The 20,480-nt window shown below is 44.9% G+C and overlaps 2 protein-coding genes across 5 annotated transcripts; one reads left to right on the plus strand and one right to left on the minus strand.

Annotated features, from left to right (window-relative positions):
• The first annotated feature begins 72 nt into the window (after window positions 1–72).
• LOC110513925 (kelch repeat and BTB domain-containing protein 13-like) lies at window positions 73–4,836 on the plus strand. Its single transcript, XM_021593567.3, has one exon. The coding sequence runs from the start codon at window positions 907–909 to the stop codon at window positions 2,443–2,445; it is 1,539 nt and encodes a 512-aa protein (XP_021449242.1). The 5' UTR covers window positions 73–906; the 3' UTR covers window positions 2,446–4,836.
• Window positions 3,422–20,337, minus strand: ubap1lb (ubiquitin associated protein 1-like b). 4 transcript variants are annotated; one of them, XM_090222809.1, is made up of 6 exons: window positions 20,200–20,337; window positions 17,175–17,328; window positions 14,050–14,637; window positions 12,272–12,487; window positions 5,541–5,642; window positions 3,422–5,245 (listed from the first exon to the last, which is right to left on the minus strand). In XM_090222809.1, exons 2-6 carry the CDS (start codon window positions 17,304–17,306, stop codon window positions 5,111–5,113), a joined length of 1,173 nt encoding a protein of 390 aa, XP_090078935.1. In that variant the 5' UTR covers window positions 17,307–17,328; window positions 20,200–20,337; the 3' UTR covers window positions 3,422–5,110. The 4 variants fall into 4 exon arrangements, with proteins under 4 accessions (XP_090078935.1, XP_090078938.1, XP_090078936.1 ...); XM_090222812.1 differs by lacking the exon at window positions 14,050–14,637 and having other exon boundaries at window positions 20,200–20,288; XM_090222810.1 differs by lacking the exon at window positions 20,200–20,337 and having other exon boundaries at window positions 17,175–17,613.
• Window positions 20,338–20,480: the final 143 nt, after the last annotated feature.

Genomic DNA, 20,480 nt, shown 5'->3' on the forward strand with positions numbered 1-20,480 from the left:
TCTCAAATCGGACATATTTGAACAGAAAGAACAAAGAAAAGGTACCGTTTGACATACTGGACTTGGTTTCCTCCTTTACCCTTTAATGAATGAGAACTCCACTCCCTCCTCATTCTCTACATTGGTGGCAAAGGTGGTCTCTGGCCTCTTTTGGAAGAGCGCCCCTGTTTGTATCAGGGTTTGCATGGAGGACAGAGAGAGGAGTAATTATGTAGCCTTGTGTGTAAACATTTACATGATTTTTATAGGGGGTGAACGATTTATACTAGAGTAGGTGAATCCGTCTATGTGCATGTAAGTATTTGCACAGGTGCCACGACTGTATTGGAACAAGGACCGGTAGCATGCTGTTGTCATGTGCAACAGATCCCTAACAGACAAGGTTACTAAGAATTTAACTGTTTGGAATAATAGTCTTGTATAACAAATGTGACCTCAGGGAACAATCTATTGTTGTCTCTCACCTTTGCCCAACCGCTCCAAGGCCAAGAGTTCTGACATTTCCCGCTGGCACAAACTGTCAGCCTCACAGACAAAGACCAATCAATCATCAGCATAACTGTACTGCTGTGCCCATCCATTTGCCCACCCGCTCCCACCCGACCCATCTCCCCTTTCCAGCAGGTCAACACTAGATTCCCCTCCGGCTGCATGTCACCATAATGTATGATAACTGTGCCACACGTTGCCTAACAGCTATCTATAGCCTCTGCTATTCTCGTAGCTGTGAAGAGCAATACAAACAGTGGTTACCCTGTCAAGTGCATCTGCTCTGCACAGAGGAGAGGAAAGAGGGGGATTCGGTCTAGCTGCTACTGTACCTCAAGGAAATATCATCATGGATAAAATGTCATGCTAGGACATGAGATATTTTGATCGGACTCAGCACTTCGTCACTCCTGACAAATGCAAATGTGCTGTTTGAACACTTCAGTTGAGGCGATGGAGCCAAGCAGCTGCCCTGGCTCAGGGACCGACAGTGACAAGCCTGCCCTCGGCAAGTCTTTGGACTCAGGGATGGACAGCCTGAAAGTGAGAGTTGACGGGAGCGTTTTTGTGGTGAACAAAGCCCTACTCGAGCAGCACTGTGAGTACTTCCGAGCCCTCTTCCAGTCGGGAATGCGGGAATGCCAACAGGATGAGGTCCATCTGCAAGGGCTGAGCGCCCGGGGATTTGTGTTGGCGCTCCGGGTCCTGGACGGGGATCGCCCCATCCTGGGTGGTGACGAGATTGTGGAAGCCATAGAGTGTGCCACCTTTCTACAGGTGGAGTCTGTGACAAAGCACCTGACCAATATCATCAACTCAGAGAACTGCTTGTTGATGTACCACACGGCTGCGACCTACGGTTTATGGGATCTGTCCCATCAAGCTGCTTTATTCATTAAAGACATGTACTCGGACCTGAAGGAAGATGTTGTGAGCACCTTACCAGAAGACCTAGTGGAGTACGTTGAGTCTCTCATCCCCAGTCGGTACGTCACAGTCTGCAGCCACTCCCCTACCGTCGAGCAGCTCCAGGACTGTCAGAGGACGGTCTGCTACCTGGATGACGAAGATAGAGAATGGAAGGTGCTGAGTCACCTACCCCTAAACACAAGCACCACTATGGCAGGTGTGACCATGCTAGACAACAAGCTGTACATTATAGGAGGCGTCCACGACCTCAGCAAGAAAGTTGTGGACTCTGGCTTCTGCTACGACCCAGAGAGTGACTCCTGGTCCACTATTTCCAGTCCCCAGCAGCCACGCTACAACTTTACGTTAGTGGGCCACGAAGGCTGCCTCTACGCCATCGGTGGGGAGTTCGACCGGAAGTCCATGGCGTTGGTGGAGAAGTACAGTGTCTCCACAGCCACCTGGCGCTTCGCCGCTAATCTCCCCTGCAGAGCCGCCAACGTGGCCTCCACCAAAGCCATGAGCCGCATCTTCATCTGCCTCTGGAAACCCAAGGGCGTTACGGAGATCCACGAGTACGTCCCCGAGAGGGACCAATGGGTCCTGGTCACCACACTAGTCCGTGACCAGAGCTATGGCCACTGCATGGTGGGTCACAGGGACAATTTGTATGTCATGCGCAACGGGCCCTGCGAAGACTTCCTGATGTGCGTGATGGACTGCTACAACCTGACTACGGGTCAGTGGACAGCCTTGCCGGGGCAATACGCAAACAGTAAAGGAGCCCTGTTCACATCGGTAGTAAGAGGGGACTCAGTGTTCACACTCAACCGCATGAGGACCACAGAGTTCGCCGTGGAGGAGCACAGATGGAAAACCAAGAGAGAGACCAAGGGCTTCGGGCGAATCGGCTCCATGTACACATTTCTCATGAGACTGCCCAAGGCCAAGACTGTGGGAAACACTGAGGTGTTGACGGACGGGCTGGAGTTTGGGAATCGGATCGACCACAGACGCAGAGACTCTCTGCTACAATGCTTTGACTGACTTCCTGTGAATAAGTTTAGTCTTTTAATATCTCCTGACAAACCAACAACAGGACAATGAACTAGAATGCTTTGACTGACTTCTTGTGAATAGGTTTAGTATGTTACTTGGGCCACTTTTAGGAGGCAAACATGGAACGTTGCAGAAAGAGATGTCATGAATATAGCTGACGATTCCTTTTTTTACATGTCAGAGAGGCATGTTTGTTCTTCATAGCATATTTCTATCTGAATATTACACAACGTTGTGCCGTTCTGAATGTAATCTTGCGGCGTCTCTCTACAAATCAACAAACGAGCTAAAGATGTAAATGTCAGAGACAACAGTAATTTGTAAACATTAAAGTTTGCTTCATTCATGACAAGTTGGAAACTCGAAACCTCTGAGTAAAAATGTATTAACATATTGGTTGATTTGGATACTTTCCAAGTGAGAAATATCAGTTCCCTAGTTTCCACATGTCATGAGTGCAGCATATCTTCCAAGAATAATTAAATAGCATTTAAGAAACTCTAGAGTAATATTGTCTTCTATAGTTCTTGAGAAATGTGTTGCCTCAAGTAGCCTTCTGGGTAATTTGACTCTGTATCCAAATGTAGTGTACTATAAAGTGTACTATAATCAAGTGATTCATTACATTGAGTTGACACAGCCCTATCAGAGAGCTCTTTCCATGAAAGCCAAACACATGTTCAGTAATGTACATAAAGACTGAAATCCTTTCCTGTTTTTACAACAAACAAACCATTTATAACCCAGGCTCAGGTCCCCAAGGCATTCGTTGCTAGAGAACAGGGTAAGATAAGGCTGGCAGTTCACTCTGTACAATAAAACGTTTCTGTAACGAGGGCATGTTTGCTGCCGTCTCGGGACAGGTATCCCTTGAAGGAGAGATTTGTATTCTCCATGGGATCACCTGTGTAAATACAGGATGATTGGGGAATTCAAATGAATAGATTGTCTTTGGCAGAAGATATATGAAATAATTGTCTTTTTAATGATCAAATCAAACACTGTTCAAATAAAGTGTTAATGGGTGAGGAATGTTGCTAATGATGTGCAGATTTTTCCACTTATCAAATTATATTACCATTAATTTCCCCTATAGTTAACAGGCAAAAATCTCCCTTGATAATATGAGAATGGTTCTTTCCCTCATTCTTTAGCCTACAGCAGTGGAGACTGGTGAGGGAGGACGGCTCATAATAATGAATGGAATCAAACAAATGGAAACCAAGTGTTTGATGTGTTTAAGACCATTCCATATATTCAGTTCCAGCCATTACTATCAGACTGTCCTCCCCATTTAAAGTGCCACCAGCCACCACTGGTCTACAGTCTGTTAACAGTCTATGAGTGAAGTTCATTAATAGCAAAGTGATAAAAGAAATGCTCTCTTGACCAAACATAGAGGACCTCTAAAGCTCTCCCGGTCCATCAACAGAAGATACACATCTTTAATAGATGCCGACTCTTCCCTTTGCTTGGCTGCTCCCATCTAAGTTCTGCCGTGGCTTTGATAGTGAAATAACAAACCTGTACTGTGGTAACCCCGTCCATCCGTCCGTTGTCAGCGGGGAAAGCATGGCAAAAATGTGGAAGTGTATCCCACACATATCAAGACCTAATATGATGTGGGAACCATGAGACATGAGCATGATATTACAAGCATATTGAATTTTGATTCATCAGAAATGTTTTTTTTGTAACTGAAAACAGAAATCTCAATTCTCATACGTATTTGATCTGTACACAATACTTTTGATTCATAGGCAAAAACAAATCAAATGAATACAAAAGACATTCAATACATTTGAAAGTGCAAGTTACAGTATGTACAACTTCACGTGGGTCATTTCAGACAACCTGCCATACAGAAAAAGATTTACAAGCTTCTTTCAGGTTTCCATCTTTTACCCCGTACACACACCCTACAAATACAGATAATGACTTACCAGTAACACAGTGTGCATCCCAAATGGCACCCTATTCCCCATATAGTGCACTAGGTTGAAGAGTAGTGCACTACAAAGGGAATACGGTGCCATTTGGCATGTAACCATAGTCTACTGGATTTTATTTCATTGTATTACAGATCGAACTTAAGTTAAAAATACTACATGACAAATGCTGTGACACTTGAAATTGACAAAGAAAATTGACAATGGGCAAATCACATCAAACCATGTCAAAACCTGAAATGTAATAAAACTATGTAATATATCGATTGTCTGTAAATGGTATTGTTTAAGTTTTACTTTTCCTAGAAGGCCACTGTTCATTTCCTGATTTGCTAGAATGTATAGTTTTAGTGTGCTCCAGTCAATCAACATTGTTTCAACATGCCAATTGCAATTTGCAAATGACATACCATTAAAAGGGATAGTTCACTGAAAACTCATCATCATCATCGTTTTTGCTCTGGACTGAAAGTGCTCAATCTTGAAGACTTGACTGGTGACATACACAATTTTTGTGGATTGTATTAACAGTGGACTAATGAACCAAATAGTAAAATATAGTTTGAGTGAACTATCCCTTTAATATGATACATTAGCTAACATGATTGTTTGTCGTAAACAGGCAAGTAAACAGGAACTGTGTTTGTGTTGGTGCATGTATGTCTCCTACAATGTATTTTTCATGGGAGCAGACATTGACCCTGTCATGCCACACGCATCATCAGCTCTTCCAGGGCCCTCTCGCGGTGGTTCTCGTGGACTAACAGAACCTCTTTGATAGCGTTCTGCTGGAAGCCCATCTCATTGAACTGAGCCAGCAGGTGAAGAAACTCCTCAGCCTGAGGGGAGAGAGAGAGGAGAAACCATCAGATGATAGAGCAGCTTTTACAGTTAAAGGGGTAGTTCACCCAAATGACATGTTGATTTTCTTACCTTGTCCATAAACTGCTAAAAGGGTAAGACAACACTCCATGTTGGTAAAGAAGCCAATATGTAAGTTTGTATTTTGGGTGAACTATTCCTTTAAATCCAGCAGTACAATTCAATTCAAATTGATTTGTGGTTCATTAGAGGAAAGCTGTGAGGTGAACAGAGAATACCAGGATAAATAAATGAATAATCTATGATGTTTACCTTAGTCTCACAGTTCTGAAACATCTCCAGAGCCTCCTCCACCTGAGCCTCGTCGTAGCCCCGCTCACACAGTCTGTCACAGGCCACCAGATAGCGCAGGATCTGCACACAACAAGCACAACACCACAGATTACTACGACTAATAGCATTACTGTCAGTTAGCAGGTAAACAGTTGCCTGGGTAACTGTCTGTCTCTGCGCTCAACAGCAGTCAGAAAGCCAAATATATTCAAGAGATGAGCATTAGACACAAAGCAGCCACAGATATGGTGGACAAGGTCATTGAAGAATACCGCTTCACACCACCACACTGACCTCAACTGACTTGGATATTTCATTTTCATAGTGTCCTTTCCAGCATGGCTTCAGTAACTATGGTGGATGTGTAACCATGTCAGTGCAGTACAGATTGGTAGTGTGAAAAGGGTAAATGTTTCAGTGTAACTGAGTATTAACTGATGTGGTTATCGTGAATCTGTCACTGTGCTCTGTGGTGTTCTATATCAATATGTGTGTTATTATGGCAAGAGTCCAATTACGCCTAACACAGCAGTGTAGAACAGATTATTATAAAATCAGATCATATTTCTGCAGTGACAACTTGGTCTCGCGCTCTCACACATGCCACACACACACACACACACACACACACTAGGTGATTCCATTGACACATTATATATAACAATAATCTGATAGGCCAATCTTGTGCTAATGGCATCACTCTGAAAAGGAGAAGAACTGATCTGAGATCAGCGGAGTGAAAGGTAATATGTGTGAGAGCAGCGTGACCCATAGCCCTGCTTTAACATGTTGAGCTGGGAGGGAGAGGGGGCAGGGGATTACACTGATTAAAGAGGTCATCGATTAAAGAGTTGATCCCTGTTAATGTAACTCTCCAGCTGCCTTCTCTCTTCACTGGGAGAGAGGGAAGGAGATGGAGGAAGAGAGATAGAGAGACGGAAGGAGGAAGGGAAAGAGAGGAAGAAATGCGAGAGAGATGGGAGGAAAGAGAGATAGAAGGAGAGGGAGAGAAACAGAAAAGGGAAGAGAGGGTTGGGGAAGGATGGAGAGAGAAATAGATAGGAGCAAAAGGGGTGGGCGGTGTAGAGAGAGAGAGAGAGAAAGAGAGAGAGGGGCGGGGGGACATAAGAAAAGAGCTGAACCCTGGCTGCAACCTCCACACTGCAGGCTAGGAAACTTTCTAAACCATTTAGCCTAGCTAACTTTAATGTGTCACTTGATTCACGGTCAAGGACACTGATAAGGCCTTGACCAGAGGCAGCCCCTGAGAGAGAGAGAGAGGAGCCAGAGAGAGAGAGAGAGAGAGAGAGAGAGAGAGGGGAGTCAGAGGCAGACCCTGAGAGAGAGGAGCCAGATGCAGCCCCCGAGAGAGAGAGAGAGAGAGGGGGGAGCCAGAAGCAGACCCTGAGAGAGAGAGAGAGAGAGGAGCCAGAGGCAGCCCCTGAGAGAGAGAGAGAGAGGAGCCAGAGAGAGAGAGAGAGAGAGAGAGAGAGAGAGAGAGAGAGAGAGAGAGAGAGAGAGAGAGAGAGAGAGAGAGAGAAAGAGAGAGAGAGAGAGAGAAGGAGAGAGAGAGGAGAGAGAGAGGAGCCCCTGAGAGAGAGGAGCCAGAGGCAGCCCCTGAAACTATATATGACTTTGCTGAGAACACACATAATACTGAGCAAGTTGTGGGAACTTTGGAGTATCTGGTATCTATTTTTACAATGGTGTTTTTTTACCCTCCTCCTCTCCCTCTTCATGGGCAAATGACATCAAATACGAGCCGGGCTGCAGGGAGCTAAAACCATATGTTCTGCTCTGTCGTTAAACACTAAAGCCAACTGAGGTAGATGCACACTGTCAGATGGGGTAAAGTTGAGAGTGCTGGCATCATGTCCGGCTACGTGTACTCAATGCTCTGGAATGTGGCACTGTAGCAAATTACACAAACGTGGGGCTTTTGGTTGTATGTATTTGTATTTATTAAGGATCCCCATTAGTTCCTGCCAAGACAGCAGCTACTTTTCCTGGGGTTTATTATGGATCCCCATTAGTTCCTTCCAAGGCAGCAGCTACTCTTCCTGGGGTTTATTAAGGATCCCCATTAGTTCCTGCCAAGACAGCAGCTACTTTTCCTGGGGTTTATTATGGATCCCCATTAGTTCCTTCCAAGGCAGCAGCTACTCTTCCTGGGGTTTATTAAGGATCCCCATTAGTTCCTGCCAAAGCAGCAGTTACTCTTCCTGGGGTCCATTAGTTCCTTCCAAGGCAGCAGCTACTCTTCCTGGGGTCCATTAGTTCCTGCCAAGGCAGCAGCTACTCTTCCTGGGGTTTATTAAGGATCCCCATTAGTTCCTTCCAAGGCAGCAGCTACTCTTCCTGGGGTCCATTAGTTCCTTCCAAAGCAGCAGTTACTCTTCCTGGGGTCCATTAGTTCCTTCCAAGGCAGCAGCTACTCTTCCTGGGGTCCATTAGTTCCTTCCAAGGCAGCAGCTACTTTTCCTGGGGTTTATTAAGGATCCCCATTAGTTCCTTCCAAGACAGCAGCTACTTTTCCTGTGGTCCATTAGTTCCTTCCAAGGCAGCAGCTACTCTTCCTGGGGCCCATTAGTTCCTTCCAAGGCAGCAGCTACTCTTCCTGGGGCCCATTAGTTCCTTCCAAGGCAGCAGCTACTCTTCCTGGGGCCCATTAGTTCCTTCCAAGGCAGCAGTTACTCTTCCTGGGGCCCATTAGTTCCTTCCAAGGCAGCAGCTACTCTTCCTGGGGCCCATTAGTTTCTTCCAAGGCAGCAGCTACTCTTCCTGGGGCCCATTAGTTCCTTCCAAGGCAGCAGCTACTTTTCCTGGGGCCCATTAGTTCCTTCCAAGGCAGCAGCTACTTTTCCTGGGGTTTATTATGGATCCCCATTAGTTCCTTCCAAGGCAGCAGCTACTTTTCCTGGGGTTTATTAAGGATCCCCATTAGTTCCTTCCAAGGCAGCAGCTACTTTTCCTGGGGTTTATTAAGGATCCCCATTAGTTCCTTCCAAGGCAGCAGCTACTTTTCCTGGGGTCCAGCAACATTAAGGCAGTTACAGTGTATACACAATTCAAAATATTACATGACATTACATTTCATAACATGGGTCTTGATTAATACATTCCTTGTGATTTAACATTTCGGAACTTATTGTACCGTTACAATATGAAGCACAGAGCTGGGTTGACATACTATTCCAAATACTTTAGCTGGACTTGATTAAGTTTGCTTGGTGCAATGGAACCAATAGAATAGTCACAAAAGTACAATCCCCACCCATCTGGCATTCCAGGTAGGCTAAAGCAAACGCTATTACTATTTGAAATATTTCAAATCGTATGTGAACCCAGGTGTGATGCAGCATTAGGGATATCAGACTTGGTTGGCTTTGAACAGAATAACACAGAGACATCTGGGGGATAAAGGGATATGGTGGAGGCTTTGAACAGAATAACAGAGACATCTGGGGGATAAAGGGATATGGTGGAGTCTGAACAGAATAACACAGAGACATCCGGGGGATAAAGGGATATGGTGGAGTCTTTGAACAGAATAACACAGAGACATCCGGGGGATAAAGGGATATGGTGGACTCTTTGAACAGAATAACACAGAGACATCTGGGGGATAAAGGGATATGGTGGAGTCTTTGAACAGAATAACAGAGACATATGGGGGATAAAGGGATATGGTGGAGTCTGAACAGAGTAACACAGAGACATCCGGGGGATAAAGGGATATGGTGGAGTCTTTGAACAGAATAACACAGAGACATCCGGGGGATAAAGGGATATGGTGGAGTCTTTGAACAGAGTAACACAGAGACATCTGGGGGATAAAGGGATATGGTGGAGTCTTTGAACAGAGTAACACAGAGACATCTGGGGGATAAAGGGATATGGTGGAGTCTTTGAACAGAGTAACACAGAGACATCTGGGGGATAAAGGGATATGGTGGAGTCTTTGAAGCACGTCTGCAGTCTGTTGAAGCAGCAGAGGATTAGGGATGTTTAGTGATCTGCTCTCTTTACTTAGAGACAGGACCACTAAGCCTGAGCGAAGGGCCTCTTTACACTAGTCTGACTACACATACTAGTTCCAGGACACATACTGCAGTTGTGTATCAGAGACGGATCTAGATTCAAATCTCTTTCCCAAGCCGAGTCCGATGTTAATGTGGGAAACATCTACTACACATACCCCTCTTTACATGTTCTGTGTAAAGCATAGAATGTATGGTGGAAATACAATGGCTCTGATGCCACATGTCCCAGCAAAAATAACCTTAATTACCTTTTTATTCTGTAAGCCAAATAAAAATGAAAGGCCTTTAAAATGTCCACTCATTTGTGAATCGTTGCATTAATCAAGTGTGCAACATGACGTGCAATATGGTTTAGATGAGAAGCGGCTGTATAGTTTGAATTGCTATACTAATTTTGTTTGTCTATATACTATGGTATTTATGGTACGCTAATAGCTGCACAAAAACTTGAAGCAGGAATGTGGCTTTGGCCACTCCACATCCAAGGCAAGTGTAAGGATAGTGTAAACATAAAAGTTACAAACCGGATGTTGAAGAGAGATAAATCTTAATACACATATTTTAGTAATGTAAAAGAAAAACAGCCTGAGAGAGGACACGACGAGAGGACACAACGGAGAGCACACGACGAGAGGACACGACGGAGAGCACACGACGAGAGCACACGACGAGAGGACACAACGGAGAGCACACGACGAGAGGACACGACGGAGAGCACACGATGAGAGCACACGACGAGAGGACACGACGAGAGGACACGACGAGAGGACACAACGAGAGGACACAACGGAGAGGGCACGATGAGAGGACACGACGGAGAGGACACGACGGAGAGGACACGACGATAGGACACGACGGAGAGGACACGACGAGAGGACACGACGAGAGGACACGACGAGAGGACACGACGAGAGGACACGCCGGAGAGGACACGACGGAGAGGACACGACGGAGAGGACACGATGAGAGGACACGACGGAGAGGACACGACGAGAGGACACGACGAGAGGACACGACGAGAGGACACGACGAGAGGACACGACGAGAGGACACAACGGAGAGCACACGACGAGAGGACACGACGAGAGGACACGACGAGAGGACACGACGAGAGGACACGACGAGAGGACACGACGAGAGGACACAACGGAGAGCACATGACGAGAGGACACGACGAGAGGACACGACGAGAGGAATCGACGAGAGGACACGATGGAGAGGACACGATGAGAGGACACGACGGAGAGGACACGATGAGAGGACACGATGAGAGGACACGACGAGAGGACACGACGAGAGGACACGATGGAGAGGACACGACGAGAGGACACGATGGAGAGGACACGACGAGAGGACACGATGGAGAGGACACGATGGAGAGGACACGATGAGAGGACACGACGGAGAGGACACGATGAGAGGACACGACGGAGAGGACACGACGGAGAGGACACGATGAGAGGACACGACGAGAGGACACGATGGAGAGGACACGATGAGAGGACACGATGGAGAGGACACGATGGAGAGGACACGATGAGAGGACACGACGAGAGGACACGACGGAGAGGACACGATGAGAGGACACGACGGAGAGGACACGATGAGAGGACACGACGAGAGGACACGACGGAGAGGACACGACGAGAGGACACGACGGAGAGGACACGATGAGAGGACACGACGGAGAGGACACGACGAGAGGACACGACGAGAGGACACGACGGAGAGGACACGACGGAGAGGACACGACGAGAGGACACGACGAGAGGACACGATGAGAGGACACGATGAGAGGACACGACGGAGAGAGAGACTCCAGACACCAAAGAGATCAAATTAGCACCTTAAATAACTTTTACTGAGTATAACTGAAAAAATATTTTTAAAAGGGTAATAAGACAAAGATATAAAACTATTGTGCATTGGCAATATTTCATGATGATACAGCTTATTGAATTGAATGGCGAAGGTTCATAAACCTTGGCAGAATTCAGATATGACGTTTTAGCACGATCCACAGATTTCTTTTTAACTACGGCGCACGACATGGTTCAATGTGCCAATAAATCAGCACAATCTACTTTTTGGGTTTTTTAATTGCGGTCGTCCTGAAGCGAAAATTGGGATCATGTATACTCTACTGACGAACATTAAAGAAGAGTAATGGAACGCAGTGTATCATACGGCGAACTTAGCAAAGCAAGGATTTGTGGCAAGTACATGGGGCCGCCATCTTTATGCACCTCTGCTATTGAAAAAGAGAACCGAGAGAGAGACTAGAGGATGTGGCTGGCAGGATCGGAGAGAGCTCTGTTTCAACTACATTTTACGACAATGTCTTATTAGGCTAGAACACAATTGGCTGCTACATCATCATATCACTCTGTACGGTGTGTCAATGATGTCATGTAAAAACACACATTGCTGTGGATAAAAGCCCATGCTAAATGTCCATAGTGTTGTGCTGACCACAGAATTAAACAGAGCACTAGAAATGACAGTCTGAAAGCCAAATATATTCAAGAGACGAGCATTAGTCTCTTGAATTCATGGCATCCCGGTGACACAACTACAGGACCGCCATCTTGGTCAGAGAAACTTTCATTCTAGAAACTGGTCAAATTCATGTTTCTGAAATGTTTGTGACTGTGTTTTGAGACAAACCTGTTCTGGGCTCTGCTGGCCGGTCTTCTGCAGGGCGATGATGGCGGTGTGGAGCGGATAGCCCCTTTCAGTGATGGCTTGCAGCAGCTCTCTCTCTTCGGGGCTCAGCGCGGACAGCAGCTCCACCGAGGAGTCCAGTACTGACGCGGCGTGGGAACCCAGGGGTCGTGAGGTCACCGAGGGAAGGGCCGGCAGGCAGAAGTACGGACTCAGGGACTGCACACACAGGGGGGAAGAGCAGAGAGAGTGTGAGAGAGAGCGAGGGGGAGGGGCGGTGGGGAGTTTGTGAAAGAAAGAAAACCAACCCCATAAAGGGAGAGGGTTAGCCTGAAACCCCAGCCTGACTGATGCCTCTCTATGTGCCTGTAGATTGACAACCTGACTGACAGCCTGTGCGTGGAACTGGCAACATTCACGCAACATGAGTGCAACATTTATAGTGCATGACAGCGCCGAAATGTACACGGCTGGCTAACCTTGAAAGACTGGTTTGCTGAGAAATACATTTCCCTGAGTAATTCCACTCGCTAATCCTGATGAACTAATAAAAACTTGAGACGATTCCAAGGACAGACTTTACACTAGCTATATTTAGAGCACACATCCCTCAAAACATTTGAGAAATGTGAATTGGAAAAGAACCTTAACATACTCAGGAGGATCTGTTTTCTCTATCAACTAACATACTATATACAATTTGCTTTACAAAAATATACATTTCATTCGTTTTTTGTAAAAATGTATTTTACAAATATATCTAAAAGTTTCAAGTTTGTCTGAAATACAATCTATCATATTTCCATTCAACAGATCTACTGTATCGGGAGGCCTGGTTGAGCAAATCCCACATGAGCTTGTTGAGCTGTGGTTGGCGTGAGAATACGTCTGATACTGTCGTGTGGGGGTTTAAATTCCTCCATCTTTTTCCAGGCCCATGCTGCTCCGAGGCAGAGCCAGTTATAGAACCATCACACTGCCCACTGAGGACATCTGGTTTGGTGCTTTAGTTTTTAAAGACAGCACATGGGAACTAGGAAGTGGGGCCTTGAACTACACAGCCTAGAGAAAATGTTTTTTTAAGAAATGGGAAAACATTCTTACTTATTGATAGAGGCGTTCAGGTGTACCTGAACCCATTCCTACTAATATAAAATAAGGGGATTGATGAATAAAATAGTCTACTATGCTAGATAATTCTGAGCTTCTCAGTTGGACAATGACTAGGCAACAATAATGTAAAATGGACACTTGAATCCAAAGAGACTGTGGTTTTTGCGTGTGTTGATATTCATGATGGTGTACAGCTACAGAAGGTAACTAACGTTGGTGACAGTGGCTAGGTAAACCATAGTCACTTTACCTCTACCTACATATTACCTCGACTAACCGGTGCCCCCGCTTATTGACTCTGTACCGGTACCCCCTGTATATAGCCTCGCTATTGTTATTTTACTGCTGCTCTTTCATTTCTTACATTTTTCTTATTTAGCACTTTTTTTCTTAAAACTGCATTGTTGGTTAAGAGCTTGTAAGTAAGCATTTCACTGTAAGATCTACTACACCTGTTGTATTCAGCATTTCACTGTAAGGTTTACACCTGTTGTATTCAGCATTTCACTGTAAGGTTTACACCTGTTGTATTCAGCATTTCACTGTAAGGTTTACTTACACCTGTTGTATTCGGCACATGTGACAAATACAATTTGATTTGATTTGATTCTGGGCCTTCAATACCACTTCTCTACTATATTTCTCCTAATAGGAGGTCATGTCCGTACCGGATGTGTTGGCTTGTGGTGTCTGATGGAGGGGATAATCTCTGTGTTGGCCCTGGTCAATGGGTGTCTGGGTAGGGATGAGGAGGACGGTGGCTTGGGTCCTCCAGGGGGGCAGGGGGTCCCCTGGATACACTCTCTGGGGGTCTCCAGAACAGACAGCGAGTACTGGCGGAGGTTCTTCCTACGCTGGTTGGTCACCAGACCACTCTGAGAGACAGGTAGGTTCAGGACGTTAGGGGTGCAGGTCTGCCGTGGGTTCCTCACCCCAGGAACACGCTGATCCGACCTGTACCCTGAACCAGACGAAGAGCACTCCTCTTCCTCCTCGGAGTCGGAGATGACGAACTTAACCCGGGTGCGCATGTCAACCTGGTTCAGGCTGTGGGAGCGCTGGCGGGGGTTGGGCTCCCAGAAGTCAGAGCTGTGTCGGCTGGCCAGGCGGCTCTCCTGGGGGCTGCTGAAGAGATGCCAGTAGGGTGGGCTGGAGGGGAGCACCTCGGATGGGGATCTGGGGCCGGAGGGTTGGGGCTGGCTGGGGTAACCTCCCTGGAGGCCCTGGAGCACCCAGTTCTCCAAGCTGAACATGTACTGTTGACAGAGGTGAAGATGGGTTGGTAAATGGTTGTTGGTTGATGGGTGGGTGGATGAATGGAGTGTACTTTAAGAGAACCATTTAATCACGTTATGTCACTAACATATTTTCGAATACCAACCAATCAAATGGCGAACCAATCAAACAATTAATCAGGTAAGTAGTCATTCTAGCAAATGCTTCCTTCTTCCCTCACATTGTTAACGTGTGTCACGCAACTCATCGACTCACCCACCGCCAATGTCTAACACCCACTCGGCTTTCCCTTAGCGATTTGGTCTTTCACTTGGATCACACTTATCCAATATCATGTGATTAAGGGAAGGAAGCGAGGAAGGAAGTATCCAAGGCCAAGGACGCAACACAGCAAATGTTTCACTATCAATTTTCCACCTTCATTTTGTCTACATTTATGGCTTTGTTTGCCTTCCCATCAATTTCCCAGACTGTAGGAAATATCCTTGCATGTGATGCCCAAAAACCACGACACCACGACACCACGACACCACGACACCACGACACCACGACACCACACATCAGATTGAAGCTGTTATCTCTGTTAACAAGATGAATGAATTGATCCCAATAGAGGTGTGTGGGTTCTTGTGCGTGTGTTTTCAGAATTATACAAAGGTGCCTGCTTCAACCCAGACTAGATGTTCTTTCCAAATAGCACCCCTGTTCCCTTTCTATTTCCTGCACTACATATGAAATAGGGTCCCATTTGAGACACAACCTAGGTTGGCTTTAGATGGATGAGGCTGTCAAACTCAACTCTCTCCAGATCAGAGGAGGTGAAAATAAAATGTCAACATCAGGCTCCTATAATAATCACACTGGGTTTATCACATTCTAAACCACTGACTATGGCTTCAGAGTAGTATTAACAATGAGGAGATTATGTATGTGTTGCAGGTGGCTGTCTGTTCCCTATATAGTGTAATACTCTTCACCAGGGCCAATAGGGCTCCCATCAAAAGTAGTGCACTATATAGGGAATAGGGTGCCATTTGGGATGCATAGTCTGTCTCCCACAAGCTGGAAGAATAAAGAGACTTGCAGTATTGGGGCTTCGAGAGAAGTCGGAGAGATGTTAAGTTCTACAATGCCTTCTAATGTACGTACTATATGCATTGCAAAGGCAGAAGTTAAAAGGTTTTTTTTTGTTGAAAATACCTATTCAATTAATTTAAATCCAACCAAATACTTCCACAAATTAGCCTGTTCCCAGATCTGTTTGTGCTGACTTGCCAATGACCATAGAAGTAGGTGAGTATAGCACAAACAACTAGGACCAGGAAACCATCATTTCTGTTGATGTTTTATTAATTATATAAAGGTGTTGATCAAAACAATTCCCAGCAGAGTTTTTCTAGCCGCAGTATTTAGCTATGTTATAGCTTCAAACTGCAAAGCTATGTAGGGAGAACATCGTACACACTCTGTGTGTTGAGGCCACTGTGAATTTGGAAACAAACCTTACTCGAACCCTAACACGATTAAGGAGAAAGCTTGACTGAGGTTTTGACAACTAAACCGAAGCGACATATTTTCCCTTCTCCGTTAAATACACAAACATTTGACTGTATGGACAATGTTGGTGGTCACTGTGGGATTTAGGTTTGGCGGTGTTGCAGTGGACTGGGTCAAAGGCCACCCAGTATCATAATAGTCCTAATTACACTAAGACAAGAGCAGGAGACGTCAGCCATTTTCCCATGACTTTAACTTCTACTCAGTAAAAGTCGATGACAACATTGGAAAACAGTGTGATTAAAACACCCGTTGTATATCTGTGTTGTATTTTGAGTGTTAGGTTCTGTCTGTGTTGTATTTTGAGTGTTAGGTTCTGTCTGTGTTGTATTTTGAGTGTTAGGTTCTGTCTGTGTTGTATTTTGAGTGTTATATTCTGTCTGTGTTGTATTTTGAGTGTTATGTTCTGTCTGTGTTGTATTTTGAGTGTTATGTTCTGTCTGTGTTGTATTTTGAGTGTTAGGTTCTGTCTGTGTTGTATTTTGAGTGTTATGTTCTGTCTGTGTTGTATTTTGAGTGTTATGTTCTGTCTGTGTTGTATTTTGAGTGTTAGGTTCTGTCTGTGTTGTATTTTGAGTGTTATATTTTGAGTGTTATATTTTGAGTGTTATGTTCTGTCTGTGTTGTATTTTGAGTGTTATGTTCTGTCTGTGTTGTATTTTGAGTGTTAGGTTCTGTCTGTGTTGTATTTTGAGTGTTATATTTTGAGTGTTATATTTTGAGTGTTAGGTTCTGTCTGTGTTGTATTTTGAGTGTTATGTTCTGTCTGTGTTGTATTTTGAGTATTATGTTCTGTCTGTGTTGTATTTTGAGTGTTAGGTTCTGTCTGTGTTGTATTTTGAGTATTATGTTCTGTCTGTGTTGTATTTTGAGTGTTATGTTCTATCTGTGTTGATGTTCCAACCATGTGTAGAATGTCATCAAAGCTTTCTGGTATCATCAACAAATAAATAAATGATAGCCACAAAGCCTATGTCCTCAATCTCTTACACACACCAACCTCTGTCTCCTGCAGTATGGTGAGATAGTCTGGGACAGTGATGTCTGGGGCAGCAATCAGCTCCACCTCTTCCCTGGGTCCCTCCAGAGATCCCAGAAGGGTCTTAAAAGGAACCTCATCCAAACAGGACATCCTCCTGCTGCTCTTCTGGTCACTGGGGGAGAAGGAGAGAGAAGGAGTAGGGAGAGGAGGAGGGAGAGAGGAGGAAGAGGAGGAGAAGTAAGAGAAGGAGAGAGGAGGATTGGAGGAAGAGGAGGAGAGATCAGTTTTCAACAGTCTACTATTGTCAATCATTGTAACCTGGACTCCAGCTGTTCCAGTAACTAGCATATGGTGTTGAGGTCTGGTACCGAGAGACAAGTGGGAAGGTGACAAGTGAGCTATATTGCCTCTCCTGAAACAAATTGCCTGGGCGGCAGGGTAGCCTAGCGTTGGACTAGTAACCGGAAGGTTGCAAGTTCAAACCCCTGAGCTGACAAGGTACAAATCTGTCGTTCTGCCCCTGAACAGGGGCAACTGAACCCACTGTTCCTAGGCCGTCATTGAAAATAAGAATTTGTTCTTAACTGACTTGCCTAGTTAAATAAAGGTAAAATAAATAAAAATATTTAGACAGGATTGGATAGGAGACCAAAACAGATTCTCCTCTTGGTTCCCAGAAACGTACACTTTTTCCTTCCTATATCGGTATATTCTGTTACACAATCTAGGAGAGGGAAATCTGGGGGAAGAGGATTAAGGATTATAAGGTACCATGTCTGACTCTCTCAGACGTCAACACATGATGCTCCTCTCCTATTGGCCGAAGGGGACGGAAAACACACGCACGCAAGGCAGAAAGCAAGCATGCACGCATGCATGCACACACACTGCCGTACGAAAGAAAGAATGCAAACACACACACACTCCAGTAAACCCTCCTTACGCAGACAGGTGTTGTGAGGCTAAAGCATCATCACAACTAAGCCCCTCCACCACCACAGCTGATCATCAAGCCCAGTACGTCTGCTACTGTAGAATTAGAATTACTAGAAAGGAAAATAATACCCTATTCTTTATATAGTGCCCTACTTTTTTCTGGTCAAAAGTTGAGCACTATATAGGGCATATATAAAATAGTGTGATTTGAGGCGTGGCCAAACAGCTGAAAACAGTCATTGTTGCAAATAATGCATTTTTATGTGGCGCAGAATTCTGGGCCCGTATTCATAAAAACGTCTCAGGATAGAGTACTGATCTAAGATCAGTTTTGCCTTTAAGATCATAATGAATAAGATTAGGCCTATGTGAACAGGCAGAACCTGATCCTAGATTGCATATGAATATTGGCCCGGATGTGAGAAGCCTTGATTGATCCAACATTCCTAATGGTACACCAATATGGCCACCGATGTACCCACCATGAGATGTTCATTTGAATGGGAATGTCTGCTCCAAGGAACCATAATGAGTAGAATGAATGTCCTCATTCAAGTCAATGATGCCACAATGGGTGGACTGGCAGCCATTTTAAAAGTGTATCCATGAGGATGCAGTCAAACTCTGGTTTGAGGGGTTGTACCCATTTTAGCACTACTTGTTTTGATTCTATGGCTGCCCTTCTAGCTTCAGATGGTGCTGGACTAATGACGAGGCTGGAGACCTAAACCTAAGGCATACCGGTTAAGCTTATTAACTAGTTTTAAAACGCACGAAGAGCGAGACAATGGAAAGTTCAACGACAGTAGACCTACATTGTACAATATAGTCAGTCGTCTGTTTCCATAGTTAAACTGCGTCACTGGAAATGTTTAGTTTTTCAAAATATGTTTTTTTAAGTAGGCCTATCTATCCGTTTTAAATGAATAACCTATTCAGCAAATATTGTTGTATGATTTCAGAGTGGGGAAACACCCTCCACTTGTAGGCCTATTATGGCCATCATGCAAAGGTGAGGAAAAAATATGAGAAACACATGAGAAGAACCACTAAACACATAACGCTATGACAGGTATTATGTCCCCAGAAGACAATAGTGCCATACACAGGACATTGACTGATGCACAAGGGTTCAATAAGTCACAGTTGCCCAAAATAAGTAAGATGATAACTAGTGGTTACTTCTACTATATACTATCCTAACAATGAAGGGTAATATGAAGTAGGCTAGTAAAAACTCCAGAAAGAAGATAATTCCAATCACAAAAAAAAGAAAAAAGCCTAATATCACCCAACAGCACCCCCTGCCACATGGTAACTATTCCTATCACCAGAGGAACTATCATCACCAGAGGAACTATCATCACCAGAGGAACTATCATCACCAGAGGAACTATCATCACCAGAGGAACTATCATCACCAGAGGAACAATCATCTCCAGAGGAACTATCATCACCAGAGGAACTATCATCACCAGAGGAACTATCATCACCAGAGGAACAATCATCTCCAGAGGAACTATCATCACCAGAGGAACTATCATCACCAGAGGAACTATCATCACCAGAGGAACTCATCACCAGAGGAACTATCATCACCAGAGGAACTATCATCACCAGAGGAACTATCATCACCAGAGGAACAATCATCTCCAGAGGAACTATCATCACCAGAGGAACTCATCACCAGAGGAACTATCATCACCAGAGGAACTATCATCACCAGAGGAACTATCATCACCAGAGGAACTATCATCACCAGAGGAACAATCATCACCCCTAGAAAAGCATTTGCTACTCAAACGAAAGCACAAGCATATCAAAACATCTTTATGTGAAAAAAACAGTTGGAGTGACTAGAGGCATTATCCTCATATTGTGCTACTGACTGTACGTTTGTTTATTCCATGTGTAACTCTGTTTTTGTCGCACTGTTTTGCTTTATCTTGGACAGGTCGCAGTTGTAAATGAGAACTTGTTCTCAGCTGGCCACCTGGTTAAATAAAGGAGAAATCAAATAAAAAAATCATCAAGTAAATACTCAACCAAATCCAAATCATCACAAAAAATGTGCTACTTAAATAATCTGTCAGTTTTTTTTATGTACCTGTACTTGTTTCTGTGAGCAGTCCCTCTCTTCTCTGTAGTGCTTCTTCGTCTCTCAGGCCTGGGTTACTGATGTCGTGTGTGTTGTTGCTGCCTCTTCCAACCTGTTGGTGATTAAGAGCAGTGGGCGTGAGGTCTGAGGATACAGGAGGATTAGCCCTCCTGAACCACAATGCTACTGACATAACTCACTGACTTCAGCTGCTTACCTGCTGCTGCCCAGGCGCATGTCGACTGGAAACACCCAAGGAACACCGCTCCCATTACACCATCACCACATCC

This window comes from Oncorhynchus mykiss, chromosome 26, assembly GCF_057628025.1.
Source record: "Oncorhynchus mykiss isolate SJ-2025 chromosome 26, ASM5762802v1, whole genome shotgun sequence".
NCBI classification, from domain to species: domain Eukaryota; kingdom Metazoa; phylum Chordata; class Actinopteri; order Salmoniformes; family Salmonidae; genus Oncorhynchus; species Oncorhynchus mykiss.